Raw genomic sequence first — 26,424 nt, forward strand, 5'->3', positions numbered from 1 at the left:
TATATATATATATATATATATATATATATATATATATATATATATATATATATATATATATATATATATATATATATATATATATATATATATATATATATATATATATATATATATATATATATATATATATATATATATATATATATATATATATATATATACATATACATATAGGCGGGTCGGTGTTGTAAAAAGTTTACTTCCCAACCACTTGGTACTGGGTTCAATTCCACTATAACATTTTTGTATCAGTAAAGAAATTCTTCAATTTATTTATTATTGGCGATGAGCTGGTAGAATCGTCAGATCGTCGGACAAAATGTTTTGCCGTATTTCGTTCGTCTTTACATTCTGAGTTCAAATGCTGCCAAGGGTGAACTTTGTCTTTCACCCCTTTCAGTACCGGTTGAGCACAGGGGTTGATGTAATTGATTAGACCCATCCCCTGCCACCTCCTACAAATTTCAGGTCCTTTCGGGGTCGATAAATTAAGTACCAGTGAAACACTGGGGTCGATATAATCGACCAGTCCTCTCCCCACAAATTTCAGGCCTTGTGTCTATAGTAAAAAGTATGATTATTATTTGACGGAGCTAACAGTCCTGGATCAAGCGCAGATCCAGAAAGAGCGCTTGGCACCTTAAGTGTCGGCAAGCGCTCACAGCTTTCTGCCAGTCGGGCAACGCGGTCGGTGGAAATTCCACTATGGAGTTCCATAGGGAATTAGTGGATGGAAAGAGCTACGACGTCCTCGGGGAAACTCTAAGCGTCGGGAGGGATCAATTAACTGGTCTTTTCCGGAGGACTTTCGGGCCGAGACCTATGGATAACTTCCCGAAATCCTTGGCCTGACAGTGGTACCGGGGGCTCTGCCGGTTCGAGACAAGCTCTACAGACACAGAAGTACTGTCAGATGGATTTGTCCGAGGTGTGCGTAGGGCGACGAAACCGCCCTGCATGCACTTGTCCAGTGTCCGTGCATTATTGACTTGTGGAGCTTTGTTGAACAGCTGTTGTCGAGTGTAGGATTGTTCTGGTTATCAGCCAAGTCCATCGTGAAGATCACCCCGCTACCTTTCTTTGGCCGGGAAGGAAAGGCAATTCTTCTCTGTCTGGTGGCTATGGCGAAAGAGGCAGTGTTGTGGACGAGATTGAAAGGACTGAAGACAGATACTTTCCTCTTCGGTCAAGCCTTCATTGACTCTTTCAAGTGGAACTTGAAAAAGACCATGAGAGTAGATCGGGAAATCCTGAGCTAGTAAATTTGTTGAAAGGTGGGTGAATGTAGCGAGGATGGCCCGTGTGAATGGGCCCACTCTGCACTTTCGTTTGTAAACCGGAGGATTTGAGAAGGAGAGAGATGCCTGCTGTTCAGTTTCCAGGCTTCTATTCTACTCCGATCTTGTCTTAAAGTCTTCACTTTATTTTGTAGTCGCCTTTTCCATATATCCTCTTTTTTAATCTTTCCCTGTGAGATATCTAATCTTCTGGTGACTGCTACCCCTTCTGCATAGATCAGTAAATTAGTGTCTCCTATATTTTTAGCATCTATCCTACTGATAACAGAATCTACTTCCTTAGTCATATCTAGCAGCTTCCTTCTGTTGGTACCTTTTAATGCTGGCAATCTTTTTCTTACTTCTTTGCTCATTACTTCCAGCAAATCATCTAAAATCTTCTAATCTTCCTCAATTAACGCTAGTTGTCCCCTCCTTATTGGTAGCGCTATTATTATGTTTTCCTTTAGATACTTCTTTGGTTTGAGCTGTAGTTGCAAAGCGAGCTTCTTAACAATAAACCCGTGCCTGCACCCATCTTGGTTTTCTCCGAACTTACTTAACGTTTTACATTATTCGTTATGAAGTAACACATAATATTGTATTAAAGTCATTAATAAAAACATTGTTAGACTGTTTATCTCCAGGCCAGCCCTTGTCGTGCAGATATCGTATAATGAAATGGATTCTAACCGAAATCATTCCGTCTTTTATTTCAGAGATACTGTATCTAGGAATACATCCATCAATGTTAGCTTTTGTAATAACTGATTCCAGCTGTTTGTTTGTTTGTTTGTTTGTTTGTTTCTTTGTTTCTTTCTTTCTTTCTTTCTTTCTTTCTAATTTTAATATTTTAATAGCGGTTTTCGTTGTGAAGGCCGCGAGCTGGCAGAATCGTTAAGCACGCCGAGCTTAGCGGTATTTCGTTCGTTATTACCTTCTGAGGTCAAATTCCGCCGGAGTCGACTTTGCTTTTCATCCTTTCGGGGTCGATAAAATAAGTACCAGTCGAGAACTGGGGTCAATGTAATTGACTTAACCCCATCCCTCGATCTTCCTGGCCTTATGCCAAAATTTGAAACCAATAGTGGTTTTCGTTGTTTAGTATCACCTTCTGTGTAGACCCTGATCAGAGACGTTCTGACCGTGACCATCCAATCTTTTCAGATGTGATTTATCTCAGATATAGTGAACGTAAGATTAAATTATCCAATGACCTTCCATTTTTAAAGAAGCAGATAGAATATAATTTGAGGTCTGATTGGCAGAGTCGTTAGAAAGTTGGATAAAATGCCTCGCAGCAGTTTTGCGATACTCACCACCCACTCTGAGTTGAAATCCCACTTTGCGTTTTATCCTTTCGAAATCGATAAAAACATTACAGAAGTCCAGAGAAGTGGGTTGGCGCAATTGTTAGAGTATCGGATAAGATACATTTTGGTATCTGTTTCGGTGCTGTCCGTTCGGTCCCCTCGCTGAAAAGCGGTGACACCTCAGTTAAGAGTTGCGAATGACAAATAGCATGAGCAATTGGAAAAAACCAATGGAAACATTATTTCCTTGCTTTGATCGGAAGATTGACGAGCTTCTTTTCACAATAAAATGTATTTAAGCAGTAGTGTAGCTATGGAACGATGGGAGAACAAGGGAGAGGTTCGCTTCGAGCGGCGCTTTTGGGTCTGCTGTATAAGCGTACATAAGTTTGTAGGTCCGGTGGGGTGGAGCAGTGTGTCTACAAATTCAAGAGCCGCTCCGGGCGGCACATAGAAAACAGCTCAAAAGACCGAAAATAGTTTTAGAATAATTCATAAAACATTTTTGATAAAAGTAGCAACGTAAGCGTTTGTACTATGACTCTTAGGTTGTTAATTATAATACATAATTAGATACACGTCCTTACGTCAAACATGACGACAGTTATGTCAATGATAGAAAACGGCATATCCATTCAAAACAATGAAAGAAACCATTGATAAAATTCTTAAAGTCTTTGCTCTTGTTATTTATCAGAAAAATATGGCAGTAATTCGTCATTGTGATACTGCCTTTTACGTAAATGTTCACCATTCATAACACAATTTTTAAATACAAAAACGTATGATTATATATATATATATATAAAGGGTAAAGCCTCTCATCAGTTATGAATGTCTATGGGATGTACCTAGAAAGTTCCCTTCCGAGGTACAAGTCTAGGTAAGGTCCTTTTTTTTTATGGAAGTCTAGCACTCGCCCATGCATACCAGCCTTTCCTCTCCACGCTACTGATGTTATCCAAGGGAAAGACAGGTGACGTCGCAACTCATTTCTACAGCCGAGTGAACTGGAGCAACATGAAATAAAGTGTCTTGCTCAAGAACACAATACAAAGGTCGGTCCGGGAAAAACGTTTTCCTTTCAGGACTTTTTTCATTCGGGGGAACAAAAAAATGTTGTAGAGAGTATGAACGGGTGAATAGGGAGAATAGGTAAACAGAGTTATACCAGCTTTGGTCAAAAACTGTCTCACACTCAAGGCGGTGTGCAAAAGTGTATTGTCGTCATGAAACTATTACTCTCCACTTTGCCACTGGTCGGGGTGTTTTTGTCTCGCCGTGTCTCACAAACGCTTCAGAACTTCCAAGTAAAATGCCTGGTTAACAGTTTAACCAGGAGGAACAAAATCTGTGTAGACAATTCCTTTCGCATCGATGAAACAAATAAGACATCGTCTTGACATTGGACTTCACTTGACGCACTTTAGGGGGCGTGGTGAAATTGAATGCTTCAATTGACCTGATTGCTCCTTCGTTTCCGAGTCGTAGCCTTAGCACCAGCGTTCGTCACCAGTGATGACCTTCGAAAAAAGGTTTGGCTCAACTTCTCACCGTTGTTTCAGTTCACGATACACCTTCCGTGATAAGTGACTACTTTTGATCTTCAAGAGACAAGTGACTACTTTTGATCTTCAAGAGACAAGTGACTACTTTTGATCTTATAAATAAATTAAACAATAGGGTAAAAAATTGGATATTAATTAATATCAATTTAATACCAGGGAACAAGCACATTAAAAGAATCAGGGAGATTCAGAAAAAATATCTGAAATCTCAAAGGATTATTGTATATGTATATATAGAAATATATATAAAGTACAGCATGTCGTTTCCAAATTTCTGCAAAAAGAAAAAGCAAAATGGTGTTGTTACAATTTACGACATTTTTGTTTGTAGGCCTGTTCTATCAGAGATGATGTGGAGCTAAACAACAACAAAATTACAATTTCTAGCATTTGTACAAAGACACAGAGAGGACAAAAATCAATTAAGTGTGACCGCAATTCATTACTGGTACAATTATGATTGCCACTGGAAGGATGAAAGAGAGACTCGATTCAACCGAATTTAGCCATCCCAATTCTTAAAGTGTAACTTAAGATTTGATAAACTTCTTGTCATTGATAAATATATCTATTTGGACTTTGGTGATTCAAATGTCACCTTCTCGTCATACCACAAAAGGACTTTCTTTGTGAGAAGGTCTTTTTGTTTAAGCTGCTTGCTAGAAGGTGACTTTTATCGTCAGATTTTAAAGGTATGTATCTATGGTAGAGCACTCGCCGGTATCTGAGGGGTACAGTTTCGACTCCCGTGACCGCCTGCTGGCAACTTTTTCCATCTTATAAAGATAAATATTCAATCTCCTTCTGATGTTCTTACAGACTCAATGCATTCGAAATTTTGTTTCTTGTTTGTAAAATACCGAACTCAGTCGACGCTTCCAAATTTTGTTTATAAAATGTTGTCGCATTCGAAAATCTGTTATTTAGCTTTACAATTGACAACAATTGTTGTCAGGGGCCGTTTAGCTCAGTAGTAGCACACTCAGCCGGTATCTGAAGGATACAGGTTCGAATTCCGTAGCCACCTTCGAGCAAGTTTTTTCCTCCTTTACAAGGATAAATACCCAATCTTACAGTGTCTTATATATGTATATATATATATGTATATATATATATGTATGTATATTCATTTAAAGTCATTTATGCATGTAAGTATACATGTAGATGTATAAGTATGTGTGTGTGTGTGTGTGAGTGAGTGTGTGTCTTTATGTCTGTGTCTGTTCTCCCCACTCATCACCGCTTGACAACCTGTGTTGATGTGCTTGCGTCCTCGTAACTTAGTGGTTCAGTAGAAGAGAATGATAGAATAAGTACTAAGCTTTAAAAAAAGAAGTCTCGGAGTCGATCAGTTCGACTAAAAACCCATCAAGATGGTGCTCCAGCATGGCCGCAGTCAAATGACTGGAACAAGCTAAAAAATATAGAATAAAAAAGTAAGATATTTTGAAGTTAATCTTTTGTTCTTGAATTACAAAACAGACACATCGAAATATAATCTGATGTAGTGATCTCGATCCAGGATAAAATTAACTACATCACAATGCTGGCATTGTTTACAGTGTACAAATTTACATTTAAAATACTATTTTCCTCGTTGTATAATGTTTTCACCACCACGTTCTTATTCAAATAGATTTGTCCAGCAAGACTAAAGTCGTATGAGATAACATCAGCGACTGAGTACTTATGGAGTCATTCACTTTCAACTCCAGATTCGTACGTCTCTTCATGTTTGAAAATTTTATGTATTAAATTCTGACGTTGGCATCCAGCAGCGATGGCTGAGTCTTTCTGTAAAAAAGGCTTTCTCAACCGATCATAAGCCGCCTCATCTCACCTTCACTTCTGAAAGTAACGCCTGTCAATATCCCTATTGCTGTGAAAGCTTCCTCTTGAAGATAGAACCGTATCGATTTTATTATCAATAGAATGACTTCTGTCTTTAGTCCAGTTGAATAACTCAGATGTTAGCAACAACGCTTATATATGCTTATTATCTTTTATCTTTTACTATGTATATATAAAAGAATGAGATAAAGAGACCAATGGCATAAGTAAATGTATATTTTATGTAGAATGTAGATAAGTAAATATAAATTTACTTATGCTATTGGTCTCTTTATCTCATTCTGTTTTTTTTTTATATATACACACTAATACACGACCCAAGTTATATTCCCCATTCATGTTACAACCACATCTGGGGCATAACTAGTCGGTATACAGCACTTACTCGGTAGTACCTGTATCTTTAGGGTCTGGTTGACTCCATTACCCTTCATAACCTTTATTATATATATATATATATATATATATATATATATATATATATATATATATATATATATATACAGGGTTGGCCAAAATTCAATGACAGTAAATCAAACCCATTTTAGTTCCAAGATTTATTTATCTTTAACAACTGAATGGATGTAATAAAAGCATCTAAATACGAAACATCATTAAAATTGTTCAAACTGAAGTCCTTCTTGAGCGACATATTTTTACAGAATTACAAATGGTATTTTATGGAATTTTGATTTACTGTCGGGCGACTTTCGGCCAACCCTGTATATTATATTATCATCTATCTTTTATTATTTTGCCTTTCTATTCGTTTCAGTCATTTGACAGCAGCCATGCTGGGGCACTGCCTTGAAGAATTTTTGGTCAAATGAATTTTTAAACCTGGTACTTTCTCTATCGGCGTCTTTAGCCTGACTGCTAAGGGACATGACACATCAACGCCGGTTGTCAAACGGTGGTGGGGGACAAACACAAACACACACATATACGACGGGCCGTATGGTAGAAGACACATGTCCAAGGTGTCACACAATGGGGCTGAACCCGGAACCATGTAGTTGGGAAGCAAGCTTCTTACCATACAGAAACATACATACATATATATATATATATATATATATGTGTGTGTGTGTGTGTGTGTGTGTGTGTGTGTGTGTGTGTGAGATGAAGTTAAAATAATAGACCGAGAACACCACTCATATTGGAAGTGGGGCGTATCCTGTTAGTTCGATATCCATGTTTGAATACACAGAAGAAAAAAAGTAAACATAATTCGCCCCTAAACAGGGGGAATTAACGAAAAACAAACCTGCTAAAACAGGCAATGTGTCAAAAAGATAAAGAAAACAGCAAAAATTAGTAACAATTCAGCGAAGTGGTAACATTCCAATAACAACGGTAATTTAAAACGATACACCTACAATCAACATGGCAGCAGCAAAACAAATGACACGTCTGTTAAGTGGCAAGGCTTTAAAACAGAATAACTCACCTCAGACACAATATTATAAATACAGCCCCCCAACACACACACACATGACAGAAGTAAATAGACACCCCACAAAACATCGTTTCATGTTTAACTTGAAAAGGTTTATATTATCTATTAATTGACATTTTTATGTTTCAGGTTCTGTAAGTGACTGTTTAAACATGCCATGTACAAAAGAAGCCTTGGAACTGTCCGAATTTCAAAGAGGCTGTATAGTGGGTCAACCTGAAGGTGGACTTAGTCAACATAAACTCGCAAAAAAACATTGGGATCCCACTTTCTACAGTTAATTGAGTGATTGTGAAATTCCCCAGAGAGAGGAAAGAGTCCATATCATATTGCTCAGGTCGACCAGGACCCTCTGACAGGATCCTTTGCTCTGTTAAAAGAAGTGTGGAGGATAATCCACGCTGCGAGGCCTCTGACAGAGCAAAATATGTTGATGTCAGTCCCAGAACAACTGTCGGGTATCTTCACAAATTTGGCTACTATGGCAGGGCAGCAAGAAGGAGGCCACTTCTTCAACCAGCCAATATAAAGCGGAGAAAAGATTGGCCCAGTGAGATGGTGGAGAGGTCACTAGCATTTTGAGACACTGTCATATTCTCTGATGGCTCCAAATTTGCTGTATTTTCTGACAGTAGTCGAGCGTGAGTCTGGAGACTCTGTGATCAAGAAATTGATGTGAAAAGGTTGCAGCCAACAATGAAACATGGTGGCTATTCTGTGAATGTCTGGGGAGCAATTTGGAGCAATGGTCGATCAGAGTTGGTGGAGTGTGCGGGAGGGAAAAATAACTCAGATAAATATGTGTCTATATTGCAGAAAGGACTCCTTCCAATCTTCTTCAGTGGTAAAATGATTAAAGAAGACTATTTATGGAAGATGGGGCTCCTTGTCATACAGCTGAAAATACCCAAGATTGATTGGAAGAGAATGGCATTAGAAAGCTTCCATGGTCAAGCCAGTCACCATATATGAGCCCTATTGAACACCTCTGGGGCATAATGGACAGGACACTTTGTAAAAAGAACAAGAAAGCATCCTCAAAACCAGATCTTTTGAGACTGCTACGTGAAAAATGGCATGAAATTCGTTAAGAAAATATTCGCCATCTGATCAGTAGCATGCCTAATAGGGTCCTTGCACTGAAAAATGCAAAGGGCATTTTAGATTTAAACGCGTATATGCAAAGGGCATTTTAGATTTAAACGCGTATATACACACACACACATATATAGGGGCAGGCGTGGCTGTGTGGTAAGGAACTTGGTTCCCTAACACATGGTTCCTCGTTCAGTCCCACTACAGAGCACCTTGGACAAGTGTCTTCTATTATAGCGGGCCGACCAAAGCCCTGTGAGTGGATTTGGTAGACGGAAACTGAAAGAAGCCCGTTGTGTATACATATGTATGTATGTGTGTGTGTATAGATTTATATCTTTGTGTTTTTGTTTGTCCCCCAACCATCGCTCGACAACAGATGTTGGTGTGTTTATGTCCCCGTAATTTAGCGGTTCGACAAAAGACCGATAGAATAAATACTAGGCTTACAAAGAATAAGTCCTGGGGTCGATTTGTTCGACTAAAAACCCCTTTGGGGCGGTGTTCCAGCATGGCCGCAGTCAAATGACTGAGACAAGTGAAAGTATATATATATATATATATATATATATATATATATATATATATTACTCTTTTAGTCTCACTAAAACATTAGTCTATGATTCTCAAAGACATCTAATAGTTAAGAAAATGATTATAACTAAACCAGTGTAGAAGGTAGGGTAGGCTATGCAAAATAATGGAAAAATATTAGTTTATTCTGTAGACACTTCAGAATGAGAATAGCTTATCTACCTACCATTTGTATTGTTTGAGATAACATTCAGTCATGAAAAGAATGTTGCAAATGATAAAAGATGTTTTTATTTATCGTCAAGAAATGTCAATTTAGGTTAAAAGCGGAATGATACCATCTCAGTGAAAGTGCAGTGAATTGTTTGGGGACGGGGAACGCGTGAACAGTGTTCCACACACACACACACACACACACACACACACACATAATGGGTTTCTGTCCACCAAATCCACTCACAAGGCTTTGGTCGGCCCGAGGTTATAATAGTAGACACCTATCCAAGATGTCGCACAGTGAGATTGAACCCGGAACCATGTGGCTGGGAAGCAAGCTTCTTACTACATATTCAAAGATGGCCAAAGCTCCTTCACAAGCCATAGGTTCATAAGGTCAGTTTACTGGATTCTGTGGCATATATACTCTTCTCTGGGCGGGACGCCGATCCGTCACAGTCGTTTTCATTTTGGCCAGCCGAGCGAACCGGAGTAAGGTGAAGTGAAGTATTCTGGTCAAGAACACAAGGCAACGCTCGGTCCAGTAGTCGAAACTACAATCTTACGTTCAAAAGTGCTACACCCTAACCACCTAGCCACGCGCCTCCACACACGCACATGCTTATAGGCGGAAGTGTAGTTGTGTTGTAAGAAGTTCGCTTCCCAAACACATGGTTCTGTGCTCAGTCCCACAACATGGCATCTTGAGCAAATGTCTTCAACAACAGCCCCGGGTCGACCAAAGCCTTGTGAGTAGATTTTGTAGACAGAAACTGAAAGGAGTCCGCCGTGTGTGTGTGTGTGTGTGGGGGGGGGGGGTTATTGCTTATCATAAACAACTATGTCCTTCAATAAAACCCAGTCATTTAAACCAATAACAGTCTATAACTTATTACAACATATTCCACTGACATCGAAACTATATTTAAACAATATATTTATTCTTCGAGAGTATATTTTTGTCCCCTTTTTCTCATAATCCCATTTTACCAGTTTTGATATTTTCTCACGCTTGCTATCATTAACTATCCTGAATGATGATGGACTTTCTAGTCGAAGACGACGAATGCGTATCCAGCTTTTGCCGAACGGCCTACACAGATGATACGTTTGTAGTGATCAAACGTATGTGCTGTACATTAGTCCACTCTCTCCATTAAATCGACATTGCCTGAACAGGTGCCGAGTGTACCACGTGTCAAAAGACGGAGCGATCGTAGAGCAACGTGAGACGAAGTGTTTTGCTCAAGCGTACAACACACAACCTGGTCAAGAAACTAAAAGCACGATCTCGCGATCGTGAGTGCTGGGCCCTAATCACTAGGCAACGCGTCCTCCAGAATACGTATTTGATAAACCATATTACGACCACTTCACTGGCTTTTCAAAACCACTGTTCTTATTAATCTGTTATAGTTTATTTTTTCTACATCCTTTACATTAATGAACTTGATTTCTATATTTTTATATAATTTTTTTAATATGTCATTGTTATTGAAACCTAAACCCGTTGTATGGTTTTATCAGCGGGCATTGTGCGTGTAATACTTCTGCCTTGAATTTTGAATAAGAAGACAGGTAACACTAAAGGCCAGATCAAGCGGAACGCAAAACGTGAATAGCGATGTAGTAAGGCTCTGCTTTCAATAGATATTATTTCGCTCAACTCCACCGTATTGAATGCTTTTTCACTGAATTGCATTCACACTAGCATGATCTTATTAATTTATAATATGTCATCAGATATATTGGACAACGAAGACAAAGCGCCGCCGAGAATCGAACTTACGACCTCACGATCGTGAGCCGAAAACCCTAACCACTAAGCCATGCACACACATACACACCATCACCACAAGGGAGGTGTTCATCCATTGAAAATTATGATTTCAAATTTCAGCACGAGGCCAACAGTTTCAGGAAGGGGTTAAGTCGATTACATCGACTCCAGTACTCGACTGGTACTTATTTTATCGACCCCAAAAGGATGAAAGGTAAAGGTGACCTCGGCGGAATTTGATCTCAGAACGTAAAGGCGGACGAAACGCCGCTAAGCATTTTACCGGGTGTCCTAACGATTCTGCCAGCTCACCGGCTTACCCGCTGGAAATAATGCCAGCATTATTAAATACCTATAGAAAGAATATGATATAACAAACACCAGAAACCCCAATTGTTCTTACCTGGGGTCCATATAAGATTTCTGGATGTCCGTGCAAGTAAAATAGTAAACTGAGGACCCACATTAGTATTTTAAGGGTTCATGAAAAATTTTGATTTAGAGGTATTTATTACGTTGCTTTCTCTAACATTTTACATAGTTGGACCTACACAAGTTAACGAGTAAAAAGCAAAATAGGAATTTTGAAAGAAGCATCAATAAAACTAGTTTTTAAATATTCTTTTCTACTCTAGGCACAAGGCCCGAAATTCTGGGGAGGGGGACAGTCGATTAGATCGGCCCCAGTATGCAACTAGTACTTAATTTATCGACCACGGCGGAACTTGAACTCAGAACGTAAAAGCAGACGAAATACCACTAAGTATTTCGCCCGGCGTGCTAACGTTTCTTATTTCTTTATTGCCCACAAGGAGCTAAACATAGAAGGGACAAACAAGGACAGACAAAGGGATTAAGTCGATTACATCAACCCCAGTGTGTAACTGGTACATAATTTACCGACCCCGAAAGGATGAAAGGCAAAGTCAACCTCGGCGGAATTTGAACTCAGAACGTAACGGCAGACGAAATACTGCTAAGCATTTCGCCCGGCGCGTTAACGTTTCTGCCAGCTCGTCACCTAGTTTTTAAATATTGAATGGCTATGGTGGTCTACCAAAATAAAATAGTAATCTAAGTGGTCCAAAGGGGGAAAAATGGTTGAGAACCACTGCTCTAACAATTCTGCCAGCTCTCTGTCCTACCATGTCATCTTAAACGCAATAAAAAATGTTTTCAGAGAGGGACCAAGTCAATTACATCGAATCCGGTATTCCATTGCTATTTATTTTATCAACTCCGAAACGACGGTGGGATTTGAACTCATAACGAACTTAGCCGGAAGAAAAACTGCTAAACATTCATCTGACGTGCTAACGAGTCTGCTAACTCGTCGCTTTACATGCACTAGAAATAATAATTTCTTTCTATTATAGCTGTAAGGTCTGTAATTTTGGGGGTGAAAGCTCTAGTCGATCATATCGAACCCAGTGCTCTACGGGTTATCAACTCGGAAAGATAAAAAGCAAGGTTGATCTCGGCTGGATTTGAACTTAGAAGAAATGCCGGAAGAAATGCGCTAAGCCTTTTGTCCGTCATGCTGACGAGTCTGCCAGGTCACTTTAAATGCAATGAAAATACTTCTGTTTAAAAATGTATAATTATGTACAAATAGAAAGGTTAACAATGTCGTAGCCGCTGCTGTTTAAAAAACAGAGCACCATTTTAAAACGCAAAGAAAATAAAAGACACCATGAAAATAGCTTTATAATATATGCAGAGACATATGAGAAAGCAAACATCTTCACATAAACTACATTTACTAAACTCCAACAAAAATAAGAAAAGGAAATGTAGAATGTGCAGTGAGTACAAGATAACAATCGATCACATTTTTAAGGTCAAGTCAGAGTACACAAGCCGGCATGATTGATATATGATATGCAAACACTACGAAATTAGGGTAGACAACAAATGGTACAAACATTCACCGAAAACTGTCAATGAAAATTCTAAAAATGATTATGTCACAAACATCACTCTTGGCTTTACGTGTCTAAACGAAGAGGAAGGAAAAGGAAACTCCGTGGCATTTTCAGTGAAAACAGAGCCAAAGAAAGAGTTTGTTTTGACGTAATAGTCTACTTACCCTGACAAGAAGATTTCTCGGAATTAGGTTGAGAATTTCTCGGAATTAGATCTAACAACAGGACCTAGTCAAATATAACACGACATATATATTTATTCATAAATTTGTCCTGCATTCATACTCTTGCAATAAACACCGGCTCTTCAATATTGTAACAATAAGTAAAAGAATGAATAAGGCGGCGAGCATGCAAAATTGGTAGCACTCCGGACGAAATGCTCTGTGGCATTTCGTCCGTCTTTCTATTTTGAATTCAAATTCCGTCGAAATCGACTTTGCCTTTCAGCCTTTCGGGGTTCATAAAAAAAGTACCTGTTGAGAAATAAGGTGAATATTATCTACTAGACCCCGCTCCCCACAAATTTCAGGCCTTGTGCCTATAGTAGAAAATATTACGAAGTAAAAGAGTTTCGCTGATGAGAAGGAGACAAAGCAGCGAAAATATTTGGAGAGATTTCTCCGATCGTGACTGGAAAAAATGAAAACGTGACTGATTCCTAACACGCGCGCGCATGCAAGGCTAAAGTAATACTTATTTACTAATTTCGATTTTTCCTTGCAACGTACACTTTGTGCATTAAATGTGTTAACACTAAGATCTATCTATCTATCTATCTATCTATCTATCTATCTATCTATCTATCTATCTATCTATCTATCTATCTATCTATTTATCTATCTATCTATCTGTCATTTTGTCTGTCTGTCTATCTATCTACTTCTCGGGAAACTCCATGCGTTTAATATCTTAAATTTACCTATCGTAGACGCTGGCTTGGCTACGTGGCAAGAAGTTTTCTTCCCAACCACGTTATTCCGGGTTCAACTCCATTGTATGGCGCCTTGGGCGAGCGTTTTCTACTATAGTCTCGGGTCGATCAAAACCTTGTGCGTGGATTAGGTGAACGGAAACTAAAAGCTCGTCGTACACACACACACACATACACACACACACACACACACACATACACACACACACACACACACTCACTCGCACACACATACACACACCCACACACATACGCACACATATGTATATATATGCATATATATATATATATATATATATATATATATATATATATATATATATATATATATATATATATATATTACAGTTCTATTTTTAAGACATGAGGAATTATGTACAATATTTACATTATTTACATTTGATGGATATTTGTCCTCATCTTGTTTGTTTGCGTGTGTGTATCTTTGAGGCTCTGTCTCCAACCACTGCTTGACAACCAGCGCTGGTTTGTTCATGTCCCCGTTAACTAGCAGTTCGTCCAAAGAGACCGATAGTATAAGTACCACACTTAAACACTTATCCGGCTCGATTCGTTCGCATAAAGAAAAAAAATTCTTCAAGGTTCTACTCCAGCATGGCTGCAGTCTAATGGCCGGAACAAATAAAAGATAAAAAATATTGTGCAATCTCTGATTGGTATCGGATTTGACTTTTGCTCGCATCAGTTTGTTGTCCTTACAAATATATGTTGAAAGCTTGCTTCATGCAGACAAGAAATCCTCTAAAAAAGAAACAAGATAATAAATAAACCGCAAACTCCTTGAAAATTGCGCAAAAGAAAGAGTTGTTATTATTGTTCTTGTTGTTGCTTCGTTGCCTCAGGTCATGAAGTCGTGACATAGTTCACTTTAGACGACAATATCTAGTAGCAGCAACGTCTAGAATGTGCCCTGGGAAGGGATGGTACGGCGAAAGGAATATGACGGTGATAGAGACGAGAAGAAGAAAAAAAAATGGGTGTGTGAGATAAGCAAAAGTACATTAAAGTGTGAAAGCTTCAAGATACAGTTTGAAAAAGGGAGGTCGTGAAGGTAATGAAGCTATATGCAAAAGAATAAAGCAAATGTTAGGAAGAAAATGAAAGGTGAAATACAAGCTGATCGATTTGAGAGGATCGATCTGGTAACAAGAAAAGGAGTTGTAAAATTTATGGCGACAGAAAGTAATTACGTCTCAGAATTTGCTTAGGAGAGAGTTTTCATCCCCGTGTAATATTCATAGGGATTCTCGACAACATAATTGGTTTCAAATTTTGGCACAAGGCCAGCAATTTCGGTGATGGGGAAAGTCGTTTACATCGACCCCAGGTGGTGATATTGATAACCAGCTCCTCTTTGTTTTGGGATATGTCATCAAGAGATTCAGATGAATTGTTTTCGAGAGATTGTAAATTTTGAGTATTGACTCAGCAGTCAAGAACTGAGCTGTTCAGTATCGGAGGTAGGCCTAGTCACTTTCTAATGAGCACATTGCGCTTTTGCTCAATGATTTGAACTTGTAACAGTGCCACCTTGTATATTAAAAGTGATCACGGAAGACGCTAATATAAGACAAACTGTAGGCACCATATTTTATACTTCTCTGGTAGCTTTGAACCATCAATTACTGTTAGTTCATCCTCGGCTTGTTTCATAATCTGCATCCCGCAACTCCTATCTGACAATGTTCCTGCATATTCTTTCTCCTGCTATTTTGAATTTTACTTGTTTTTGTACTCCCCTAATAAATGTCAGACTACATGACTTTTTTGCTCTAAATAACATCTTTAACCACTTTGTCAGCTTGTCTAGCCTCGGGAGGGCACTCTGCAAGATTTCTGGTCTATCGACAGAAATATCAGGTTCGTCCATGAAGGCATTCTTAGGCGATTGCATATGTATATATATATATATATATATATATATGTTACAGACATTAAAGTAAATTTCGAATGCAGTATAGCTGTGAAAACAGCCGAGAGAAAGATTGGATATCTACCTCTTAGAAGACAAAAAAAGTTGTCTGCTGGTAACTCTCCCGGTCCTTTTAAAGTTTGTTTGCAATGTAATATACATACATTCTTACATGCATACATACATACATACATACATACATACATACATACATGCAATGCATATTGTTGTTATTGCGTTAAACTATATCCAAATTTGGTCAAATGCGCTTTTTTTTTCGATATTTATTTTTGCATGCAATAGCTGGTTCTTTTGGTCAAACTATCGTATCTCCAGCTGCTTCAGATGTCAAGAAATGAAAATTGTCAAAAATGTAGTACAACGGTTTTGCTATGAAATGGTGAAACTATTTTTTCGTTTTCTGCAAAAGTAACGTTTTGGACTTACGGCACTTTTGCATAATAGCAACGATATATATGTATACACATACATGCATACATACATATATATATATATATATATATATATATATATATATATATATATATATATATATATAGATATATAGATATGCGCGCGCACGCACGCACGCACACACGCGTACACAGACATATATATATATCAATGTTGACTTTCAAAAGTTTATATAATTTCAGTATTTCAGTAGTCATTGCTTTATACTATACAACTTGGTATGTTACTCTACTCTTATGTCTATATTAGATAAACAAAGATTGCATTGTTTCGTCCAATTTCATTTCAGCTTTCTATTCTAATCTGTAGTGTTACCAATAGGATTTTGTCCTTCTAATCTCTAGGTTTTTTCGTTTTCTTCTTTTGACCCAATTGTATCTTGTTTTCTGCTCAGTCGCTTTCAAAGTATTTGTTTTTCAAGTGATAGAACAATAAGTAAAGTAGATACCAAATGTCTTTTTTTTTTCCTATATCATGTTTCCTAAAACACGTTGCCTCGGTGTGTATGTGTGTGTGTGTTTCACGTACATAAAATCTCTACTCATGGTGGGGAGACAATGCTTTGCTCTTTAAGAGGTTTTAAATTCGAGCGTGAGTGGAGGTTCACTCTAACTTTATGCAGGAGTACCAAGATAGATTCGCCGATAAAATAGGCGCAGGCGTGGCTGTGTGACAAGAAGCTTGCTTCGCAACCACATAGTTACGGGTTCAGTCCCACTGCGTGGCACCTTGGGCAAGTGTCTTCTACTATAGACTTGAGCCGATCAAAGACTAGTGAGTGGATTTGGTAGACGGAAACTGAAAGAAGCATGCTGTGTGTGTGTGTATATATATATATATATATATATATATATATATATATATATATATATATATATATATATATATATATATATATATATATATATATATTTCTTTATTGCCCACTAGGGGCTAAACATAGAGGGGGCAGACAAGGACAGACAAAGGGCTCTTATAACATAAATGACATACAATTCTCACTACTAAAGCAAATCTTCCAAAGTGGCCGGAGATAATTCGAAGGATTGATTTGGTACAACGTTGAACGTCTGTCATGTTTACAGAAGATGCGGGTTCGAGTCTCACGGACAGCATTCGATTTTTTTTTGCCAACCCAAATTCTGCACGTTATAATTTATAGCTTTATCTACTTCGAATTATTCCCACGTTAGAAACTAAAGCTATTTATTAATACCACCCCCATACAATATATGTGTACGTGTGTGTGTTTGTGTGTGTGTGTGTGTGTGTGTGTGTGGAGTGGTCTTCCGCACAGTTTCAATCGATCGAATTTCACTCAAAAGGAATTGATTGAGTGGTGACTGAAAACAAGGCAAGACATTTGCCAATGATGTTTCACAGCTGGATCAAACTAGAAAAATGTAGTCTCAAAGCAAATTCCAAAACCTCACTGCCATGCAGACATATTTTCTAACAAGTTTTATATTGTCTCTAATAAGAAGAAATATGTCAAATATTAGCCATAAAGAAACCGATTTTGAGTGTCATTAACAACTAGAAAGCGTTTTCAATGAGTTGGCAAATTTATGTTTATTACTCCTCGTTTTGGGAAAAGAAAAGTAGGAGAAAAGAAAAGCAAACCCTTGATAGTAAATTGGTGCATTATGACATCTCATTTCTTAACTATACATCATTAAATTATTCCTATTAATACACATTCGACCCACTTTTTCATACATTTGATAAACAGCGGGAAGTATTGACCAGGTCGTAGAAGTACGACATAAAACTTAGATATCTAATAATAGCAATAATCCTTTCTACTATTGACACAAGAACTGACATTTGAGGGAAGGGAGCAAGTTGATTACATCGACCCCAGTGTTTCACTGGTACTTAATTTATCGACCCCGAGAGGATGAAAGGCAAATTCAACTCAAAACGTAGCGACGGGCGAAGCTAAACGATTCTGCCAGCTCACTGCATTAATGATAATAATCCTTTCTGCTGGATGCTCAAGGCCTCAAAATTGTGGGCAGGGTACTAGTCGATTATATCGACCCCGGTGCTTCACTGATACTTAATTTATCGACTCCGAAAGGATGAAAGGCAGAATCGACCTCGGTGGAATTAGAGAGAACTCAGAACGTGATGACAGACACAATACTGCGATACGTTTCGCCCGGCGTGCTAACGATTCTGCCGGCTCGCGGTCTTAATAACAGTAGTAGTAGTAGTAGTAGTAGTAGTAGTGATGATAATAATTTCTTTTATTTACCACCAGGGCGAAGGATGAGGAGTACACCACAAAGACGGGCTTAACGTGTGGGGGTTTACATATAATAAAATGATAAAAGAAAAGGAATATATACGATAAAACAAAGAAAGGAAGTACACATAATATACAATAGTAAAAGGATCCTCCTGTATTTTCCTTTACTCAAAGCCTGGAACTTTTCACCACCCCTCATATGTATGTATATGTGTGTATGTGTGTGTGTGTGTGCAGAAACGTTAGCACACCGGGCGAAATGCTTAGCCGTATTTCGTCTGCCGCTACGTTCTGAGTTCAAATTCCGCCGAGGTCGACTTTGCCTTTCCTCCTTTCGGGGTCGATTAAATAAGTACCAGTTACGCACTGGGTCGATATAATCGACTTAATCCGTGTTTGTCTGTCCTTGTTTGTCCCCTCTGTGTGTAGCCCCTTGTGGGTAGTAAAGAAATAACACATATATATATATATGTATAAATGTGTGTGTGTATATATTATTCATATATAAAAATCTTTAATAATAAATAATAAATCTTCAAATAATAAATAAAATATTCAAAACCACATTGTGATAAAAATATATTGAAATTTGAATTTTTAAGAATCTTTTTGACAGTGTAGATTTTAATAGTTGCTCTTATTTAGTGAAAAGTTATACACTCCAATCTAATTGATAAGTAGTTTTCTTTATTATAATTCAATAAACCTTACGTGAAACTTCACGTATGTGGTTTGTAAAATACGGTAGTGACAAATAAGTAAATAAATTTAAACATGGAGATCTCCCAATGAATAACTGATTTTACGATTTGATTGGAAAAGGATGACCATAACACCAAAAATCAAAACAGGCCATAAAAATTACATCTTTATGAAAACTTTCAGCTTGGAATTATTAAGAATTCTACTATACATTTTAAACTGACTAGGAAGGTTACTGTAGCTTTGGTCACATATTTTTCTTAAACCCTGGTACTCATAAGATCAGTTACCTGGTTTCCATGACGTATAAGTAACCAATATTTTGAAGGAAGGGGACAAGTCGATTACGTCGGCCCCAGTACTGGACTAGTACTCTATTTTATCGACCCCTAGGGGATGAAAGACTCAGTTGACTCTAGGGGATTTGAGCTCGGAACGTAAAAGTCCTGAACAAACGCCGACTCGCCGCTAAGCATTATGTCCGACGTGCTAACAATTCTGCTTGTTCATCATGTTTATTTGGAGATGTTTTAACTGCTTCTCTCTCCGTTATAATTAAGTGTGTGTATGCAAGTGTGGATGCCTATACGCATGAAGTTTCTTGGAGAAATTGACTCAATATAAGAATAATCCGAGAAAAATATGGAAATAGAGAGAGAAATCATACTTGAACATATATGCATAATTATAATGTAATTAATCTTTTTTTTTTTTTTTACAATTTCAGAGTATACCTGTGCGTGGATAATATTAATACAAATGCTTCACCTATCAGTATTCCATCTTCAAGGTAAGTGAAGTACATATTTCAATATATTTCAAAGGATTAAGGCGGCGAGCTGGCAGAATCGTTAACATTTCGGGGCAAAATGCTTCGAGGCATTTCGTCAGTCTTTACGTTATGAGAGTGCGGAGGTGCAATGGTCCAGTGGTTAGGGCAGCGGACTCGCGGTCATAGGATCGCGGTTTCGATTCCCAGACCGGGCGTTGTGAGTGTTTATTGAGCGAAAACACCTAAAGCTCCACGAGGATCCGGCAGGGGATGGTGGCGAACCCTGCTGTACTCTTTCACCATAACTTTCTCTCACTCTTACTTCTTGTTTCTATTGTACCTGTAATTCAAAAGGTCACGCTGAATATCCTCGAGAACTACGTTATGGGTACACGTGTCTGTAGAGTGCTCAGCCACTTGCACGTTAATTTCACGAGCAGGCTGTTCCGTTGATCGGATCAACTGGAACCCTCGACGTCGTATGCGACGAAGTGCCAACAACGTTATGAGTTCAAACTACGCCGAGGTCGAGGTCGACTTTGCCTTTCATCCTTTCAGGCTCGATAAATGTGATTGCGTCGCATTATGAAGAGGTGCTGACTGAGTCATTTAAGCATTAATGTGAGACTGATTTTCCCCAATGTTTTCAAAATGAAAATTAACCGCAGTCACTCATGTGCAAACCGTAATCTGCGCGACTTTCAAAATGGCGTGCTTAACGAAAAATTATTTTGAATTTTTATTTAATGTTGCGGCCCGCCTGGTGATGAGCGCGCTTCTCGATAAAGATTGCCCATGCCTGTTTTAAATTCAAGGAGGAAAATATAAGCAGTAAATCCGCTCTCTCTGTTTTCTTTATTGTTGAGCAATTAATGATCTAGGATCCAAAAGAAGAAATCAAGAAAGCCTTTTAAGCTATAAACTGTCTTCTCTCCTTAAGAAATGCGTAACTTTGTAAAATGTAGAATTTATTTGTCTCAAGTCATTCTATGCTGATATCTCTAAGGAAGATGAAATAGTGCTATACGTGGCTACCAACAAGGTTGTAATGTGTAGGGACAAAATTATATGCATATGAATTATATGTATATGCTCTATACACCTTAACTCTGATGTAAATTCCAAATTTTCAAATATGCCTCAACTTAATTTAGAAGTCTTTGTATCCCTTATAATAGTTAGCTGTCAAGGGTACACACTATCTTAGAGGAGATAACTCGAAAATTTTTCTGATTTCCTAAATGTCGTCGTTTCCTATTCGTCGTTTAAACCCTACTGTGATTGTTTCTGATGTTGAAAATACTGGATGTAATCAAATCCACTATATTTATGATCGATACTGTCATAATTTAGACTCTTTAAATTGCCTCTGAAATAGTTGGCAAATTTTTTTGGGGGAACATTGGAAAATGATTTTCTTTTCTTAAATTTTGTAATATGTTGAAAATGTATTTCTAATTCAATGGAGTGAATTGCAATAGTTTCAGGGCAACAAGAAACTTTAGGATTACATTACTTTAGTACAGATTACGTTTCAATGCTGTACAGGTGTTAAGGTCGTTAACCGTATGTTATTAATACCCAAGATATACATTACCAACTAAAACACTACATATTTGTGTAAAGTGTCTCTGTTTTTTAAATTTTTTACCCAGTATGCTTATGCGCTCGCTCCACTTCATTTATTTATACAAACCTATAAACAGATAAATATACTTATATACGATAGCACATTTGCAAAGTACATTTAGTAATGGAATTTTGTTAGTATATTGCTGCAGGTATAATAGGTTGACTTCCGGGGGCCATTATATTTTGCCAACAACACTACCCTCTGTTGGGCAATACGTACATTGACTTTTTGTGTTTGGTAACATTGCACTTCGAAAATCTAAAAGTAAAGATAAATGGTAATGATGTTCAATCTTGCTTCGGAAATCGTTACGTAATCTTTATCACATCTTTGTCTCTTGAGGTCTGTTGTAGAAAATTAATTTGAATGTTTATCATAATATACAGGAAACAAAGGAAAATAAAATGCAGAAATGTCGGACGATCTTCTTTAATCTCTTTAGTATACGAATGCTTTAAATCTGAGGCTGAAACTTTTTAGAAATCAGTATTTATATAGAATAGTGTTTGTGTTTCTGTGTGTGTGTGTGTGTGTGTGTGTGTGTGTGTGTGTGTGTGTGTGTGTGTGTGTGTGTTTAATGGGTTGCAACGTAATAAGAATTACGCGGTTTCTTTACTGGACGAAATCAGGCGTTTGTATTCACATATATGTATGCATGTATGCAAACTCATGTGTGTCTAAACATCTCTAACTTGCCATTACCGCTGCTCCCATGCTGTCACACCACCACAAACGTAACAGCTGGAAGTAATATTGATAACAATTTTAAACTGAGATGTTTTACTTTCATTAAAAATATTTCTTTTCGATCTGCAACGAAAAAATATGGAAACATTTTTTCATTTTCTTTTCTTAGTATGGAGATGGTATGGCATGGGGAATTCGATCGGCTGTTTTGTCAATACTTCCCAGACCAATGGCACCTCTTGTCCACTCATTACCCACCAAGTAATCGATGGAGAACCTTTAAAGACAGTGCGAAAGTCAGATTTTCTTGTCAGGTAAAAGAGAAAATTATTTCTTCATTAGTTTGTCAAGTTTTTTTTTTGTTTCTTTTTTCTTCGAATTTTTAGTCTTAATCAGTGAAGATAAGGTAACGCCCACGAGCTTCGAAAGTGATGAAGTGAAGGAAGGAAGCTATCCTCGAACCAGAAACTCTAGCTTGAATGCTTGCAAAAGTTACATGATGTGTGTGTGTATGTGTGTTATACGGTGAGGGATTAATTTATCCTCTTTAATAAATATTTCTGAATATCAATTCAAATAATTGTAATTAAATAGTTTAATGAATACTGAAGGGATAACAAATGAGTAACATATAATACTATTTTAAAATAGCTTTTAAGACTTTTACTAACAATCAATTTCTTAAAAATACATATTTGCAGGCCTGTTTTTATCAGATACTATTTGGTATCCGTCGCTATGGAAATAGTATGATATTTTTACCTCTGCCTTAACAAAGGCGGAGGTATTGTTTTCAGTCGCGTTTGTTTGTTTGTTTGTTTGTCCATGGACAAGATATCTCAAGAACCACTGGATGGATTCAGATGAAACTTTCAGGGATGTTTGGTACCGTGACTGACACGAACTGATTAGATTTTGGGATCGATCTGGTACCGGACAAGGATTCTGGATTATTTGTTATATTTACTTTACATGATTATGATCTTACGTTAACTTTCAAGTCTTTCTCAATTATCTCTCTTTAGGCTGTAACTCTTTAGAATGGTGAATTTGTTAACTTTGGCTTGTATTAGATAAGGATAAACTATTTATTACTGTTACTAAATTTTCTACGGCCACCTTCACATTCCATGACTACCATTAGAATAGAATAATCCAGACAGGATTTTGGATTACTTTTCCGAGTTTTTTACTTAATTGTTTTTGAGCGGTCGCGTTCGTTTTTAGTATTCTCGTTAGTGAGAACAGTCCAGTTTATTTCAGATATTCTCATTTTAAAAATAATCTCTGGCTAATCATTGAGAGGACATTAGTGTTGCCTTGGAAGAGGTTTGCGCTCTCTGAGTGTTCTTGTTCATATTCTATCTTTCTAAACTAAATTAGTTATTCAATGACGTCACTCTTGGTTGGATGAATAAATGTCTAAAGTTAAATTTGGTTTGGGGTTTCTTTTGGTTAGCGTTTATTAAGAGCTAAAATTCTTCAGATGTTCAGTTAGAATTTCACCTATTTGGATAACCTTGATAATGTTGTGTTGACATAATTTTTCGTATATGTTATTATTAATTTTAATAATATTATGCATATACATATATATCGGTATGTGTGTATATATGAATATATATATATATATATATATATATGTATGGATGTATGGATGTATATGTTAATGCTATTGAAACAATTGTTGGATTTTTAAGGTGTGCTCTAAAGCGTAAAAGAATAAAAGAATAATATATATATATATATATATATATATATATATATATATATATATATATATATATATATACACGTACGTGTGTTTGTGTGGCAATAAAGTAACACAACCATGCTTAGGTTTTCTGAAGTGGCCACCCAAGCTTCTCTAGCCTGGCATTTAGAACCACTTCTCGAAAGAAGACCGTGAGCACACAATAAGATAGTGAGAGTTTGACGCTTGAGAGATTTGTTATTTAAAAATAGATTTATCATGTATACTACTCCAGGCACTCTGTCTATCTATATAAGTAATTTGGACCTGGCTAGATTTAAATTGGTTGTCATTTATAGCTGAAACGAAATTTATATCACGAATGTAATTGCAGCCTTCATAAATAGCTGATCTTACATACATACATACATACATACATACATACATACATACATACATACATACCTTAAAATAATTTTATTTTCAACTCAATGTTTAGTTTTTCTTTTTAAACGGTTTCTGTTTATTTCTCTATTATCCTCTCCATATTTGTTACTGTCCTTGAAGACAGTTTTGTTTTTAATTTTGTTCGTGTTTTGTATCTTTCTTGTATTAGTTTCCATTTATTCATTGCAAGTTTTTATTATAGTCTTGCAATTAATAGCTTTATAGTTGCATAAGGACGCTACTCTCTTTGTATTTATGACAAATATATTATATCTACAGTCATTATTTTCCTTCTTTTGCTCTCGTGTCCTGCTAATTCATTTAGATTCCAGTAGAGAATAATATAGCTATACTTTATTACTGGGATAGATAAAATCTTGATACCCGTTACTTTTTTGCAGTAATTTTTATTTAAAGTATTAACGCAACACATTTATAATATTTCTTCTTTTCTTTAATTTATGACGAGTTCAGTAATTCCTAGATATTATTTTTTTCTTATATTTGTTATAGCAATGTGGTCATGGTTGGACTTCGATGAAAGGCAGAGTTATATTTTGGTTTCATTTGAATTTCGCAACTAGTTCTGGTTATGTGATGTTTAAATTATATGGCCAACAATGCATGCGATGTAAAAATGGTTGTTATGAACCAGCAATGTGGTACCCTGAAGAAGTTGTAAAAGTGAGTGAATTAACTTTCCATTATTACATTTGTCTCTGCTTCTGTTTTCGTCTCGGTCTGTCTGTCTCCACTCTCTATTCTCCCTCTGTCTATATATATATATATATATATATATATATATATATATATATATATATATATATATATATATATATATATATATATTCGCCATGATAGATCGCTAGCCACTATGCCTTTTTCTATTTTCACTCCCTGTTTATTTCTTTATTTCCTTTCTGTCGAAGAGTGTAAGCTCGAAACGTAAAAGACTTTCTCACTTCCCGAGTGTTAAACTAATACATCTGTTTGTTGTTTATATACCCGTCTTCGTCTTTTGTATTTTTTTTTTTGTAAATTCTCACTATATATATATATATATATATATATATAGAGAGAGAGAGAGAGAGAGACTCAGTAACATTGTAGACATATTGCTGAAGCCTATTCTAAAATACATACCAAGCGTTGTAAGATGTGACTGAGGCCTGTTAAACCACCTCTCAGAAAATATGTAAACCGTCTCACATATATAATAAAGTAAATCTCTATCCTACTATCTCATGCACTATAGATCAGAAGCCATACAATTCCTCAATGAAAATTTCCTCAATGAAATACCAGAGCGAATAGATAAAAATAAATTACTGCAGGAATTAAATTTATCGCACAAAATGATTTTTTCAACTTTAGTGACAACATTTACGAACAAATACCTCGAACTGCAATGAGAATGGTGGTTGCCCCAACGTACACCAATTTGGTCATGGCATCCGTTGGCGTCCAAATATGCGAACAATCCAGACTGAAGTACCACATCGACTTCTCCAAATTATCTATTAAAAAATTGGAGAGATAACTTAGATGACTACTTCATTCTGGTTTTGACCAACTTATTGATTTCAAAATTTTGATTAATAAACAACGGGAATAATAAACACTATGGAATAGAAAATCGACTGTCCTTCCTGGATATCTTAAAAATAAAAAAAGGATATAAATATTGAAACTGACAGCCACTACAAATATACAGACTCTTAAAAATGCTTATTAAACTCTTGCGATGCAAAACATACGAAAACGAATGTAACTGTTTCATCTATAACGAAGAATATATTCATTCATTTCGAATTTTGAAACTCAAAATATAAGACTCCAAGAATTATACCAAATTCTACTTGAAACCCAGTCTT

The 26,424-nt window shown here is 36.8% G+C and overlaps 1 protein-coding gene across 1 annotated transcript in view; it reads left to right on the forward strand.

Annotated features, from left to right (window-relative positions):
* LOC106876751 (receptor-transporting protein 4) overlaps window positions 1–26,424 on the forward strand; it is a 35,129-nt gene that overhangs the window by 1,987 nt on the left and 6,718 nt on the right. The window contains exons 2-4 of the mRNA XM_089360788.1: window positions 20,046–20,108; window positions 22,580–22,724; window positions 25,064–25,234. Coding sequence (XP_089216914.1) covers window positions 20,046–20,108; window positions 22,580–22,724; window positions 25,064–25,234 — 379 coding nt within the window. The remainder of the gene's footprint in view (window positions 1–20,045; window positions 20,109–22,579; window positions 22,725–25,063; window positions 25,235–26,424) is intronic.

This window comes from Octopus bimaculoides, chromosome 12 (assembly GCF_046866305.1).
Source record: "Octopus bimaculoides isolate indiv1 chromosome 12, ASM4686630v1, whole genome shotgun sequence".
In the NCBI taxonomy this organism is placed as follows: domain Eukaryota; kingdom Metazoa; phylum Mollusca; class Cephalopoda; order Octopoda; family Octopodidae; genus Octopus; species Octopus bimaculoides.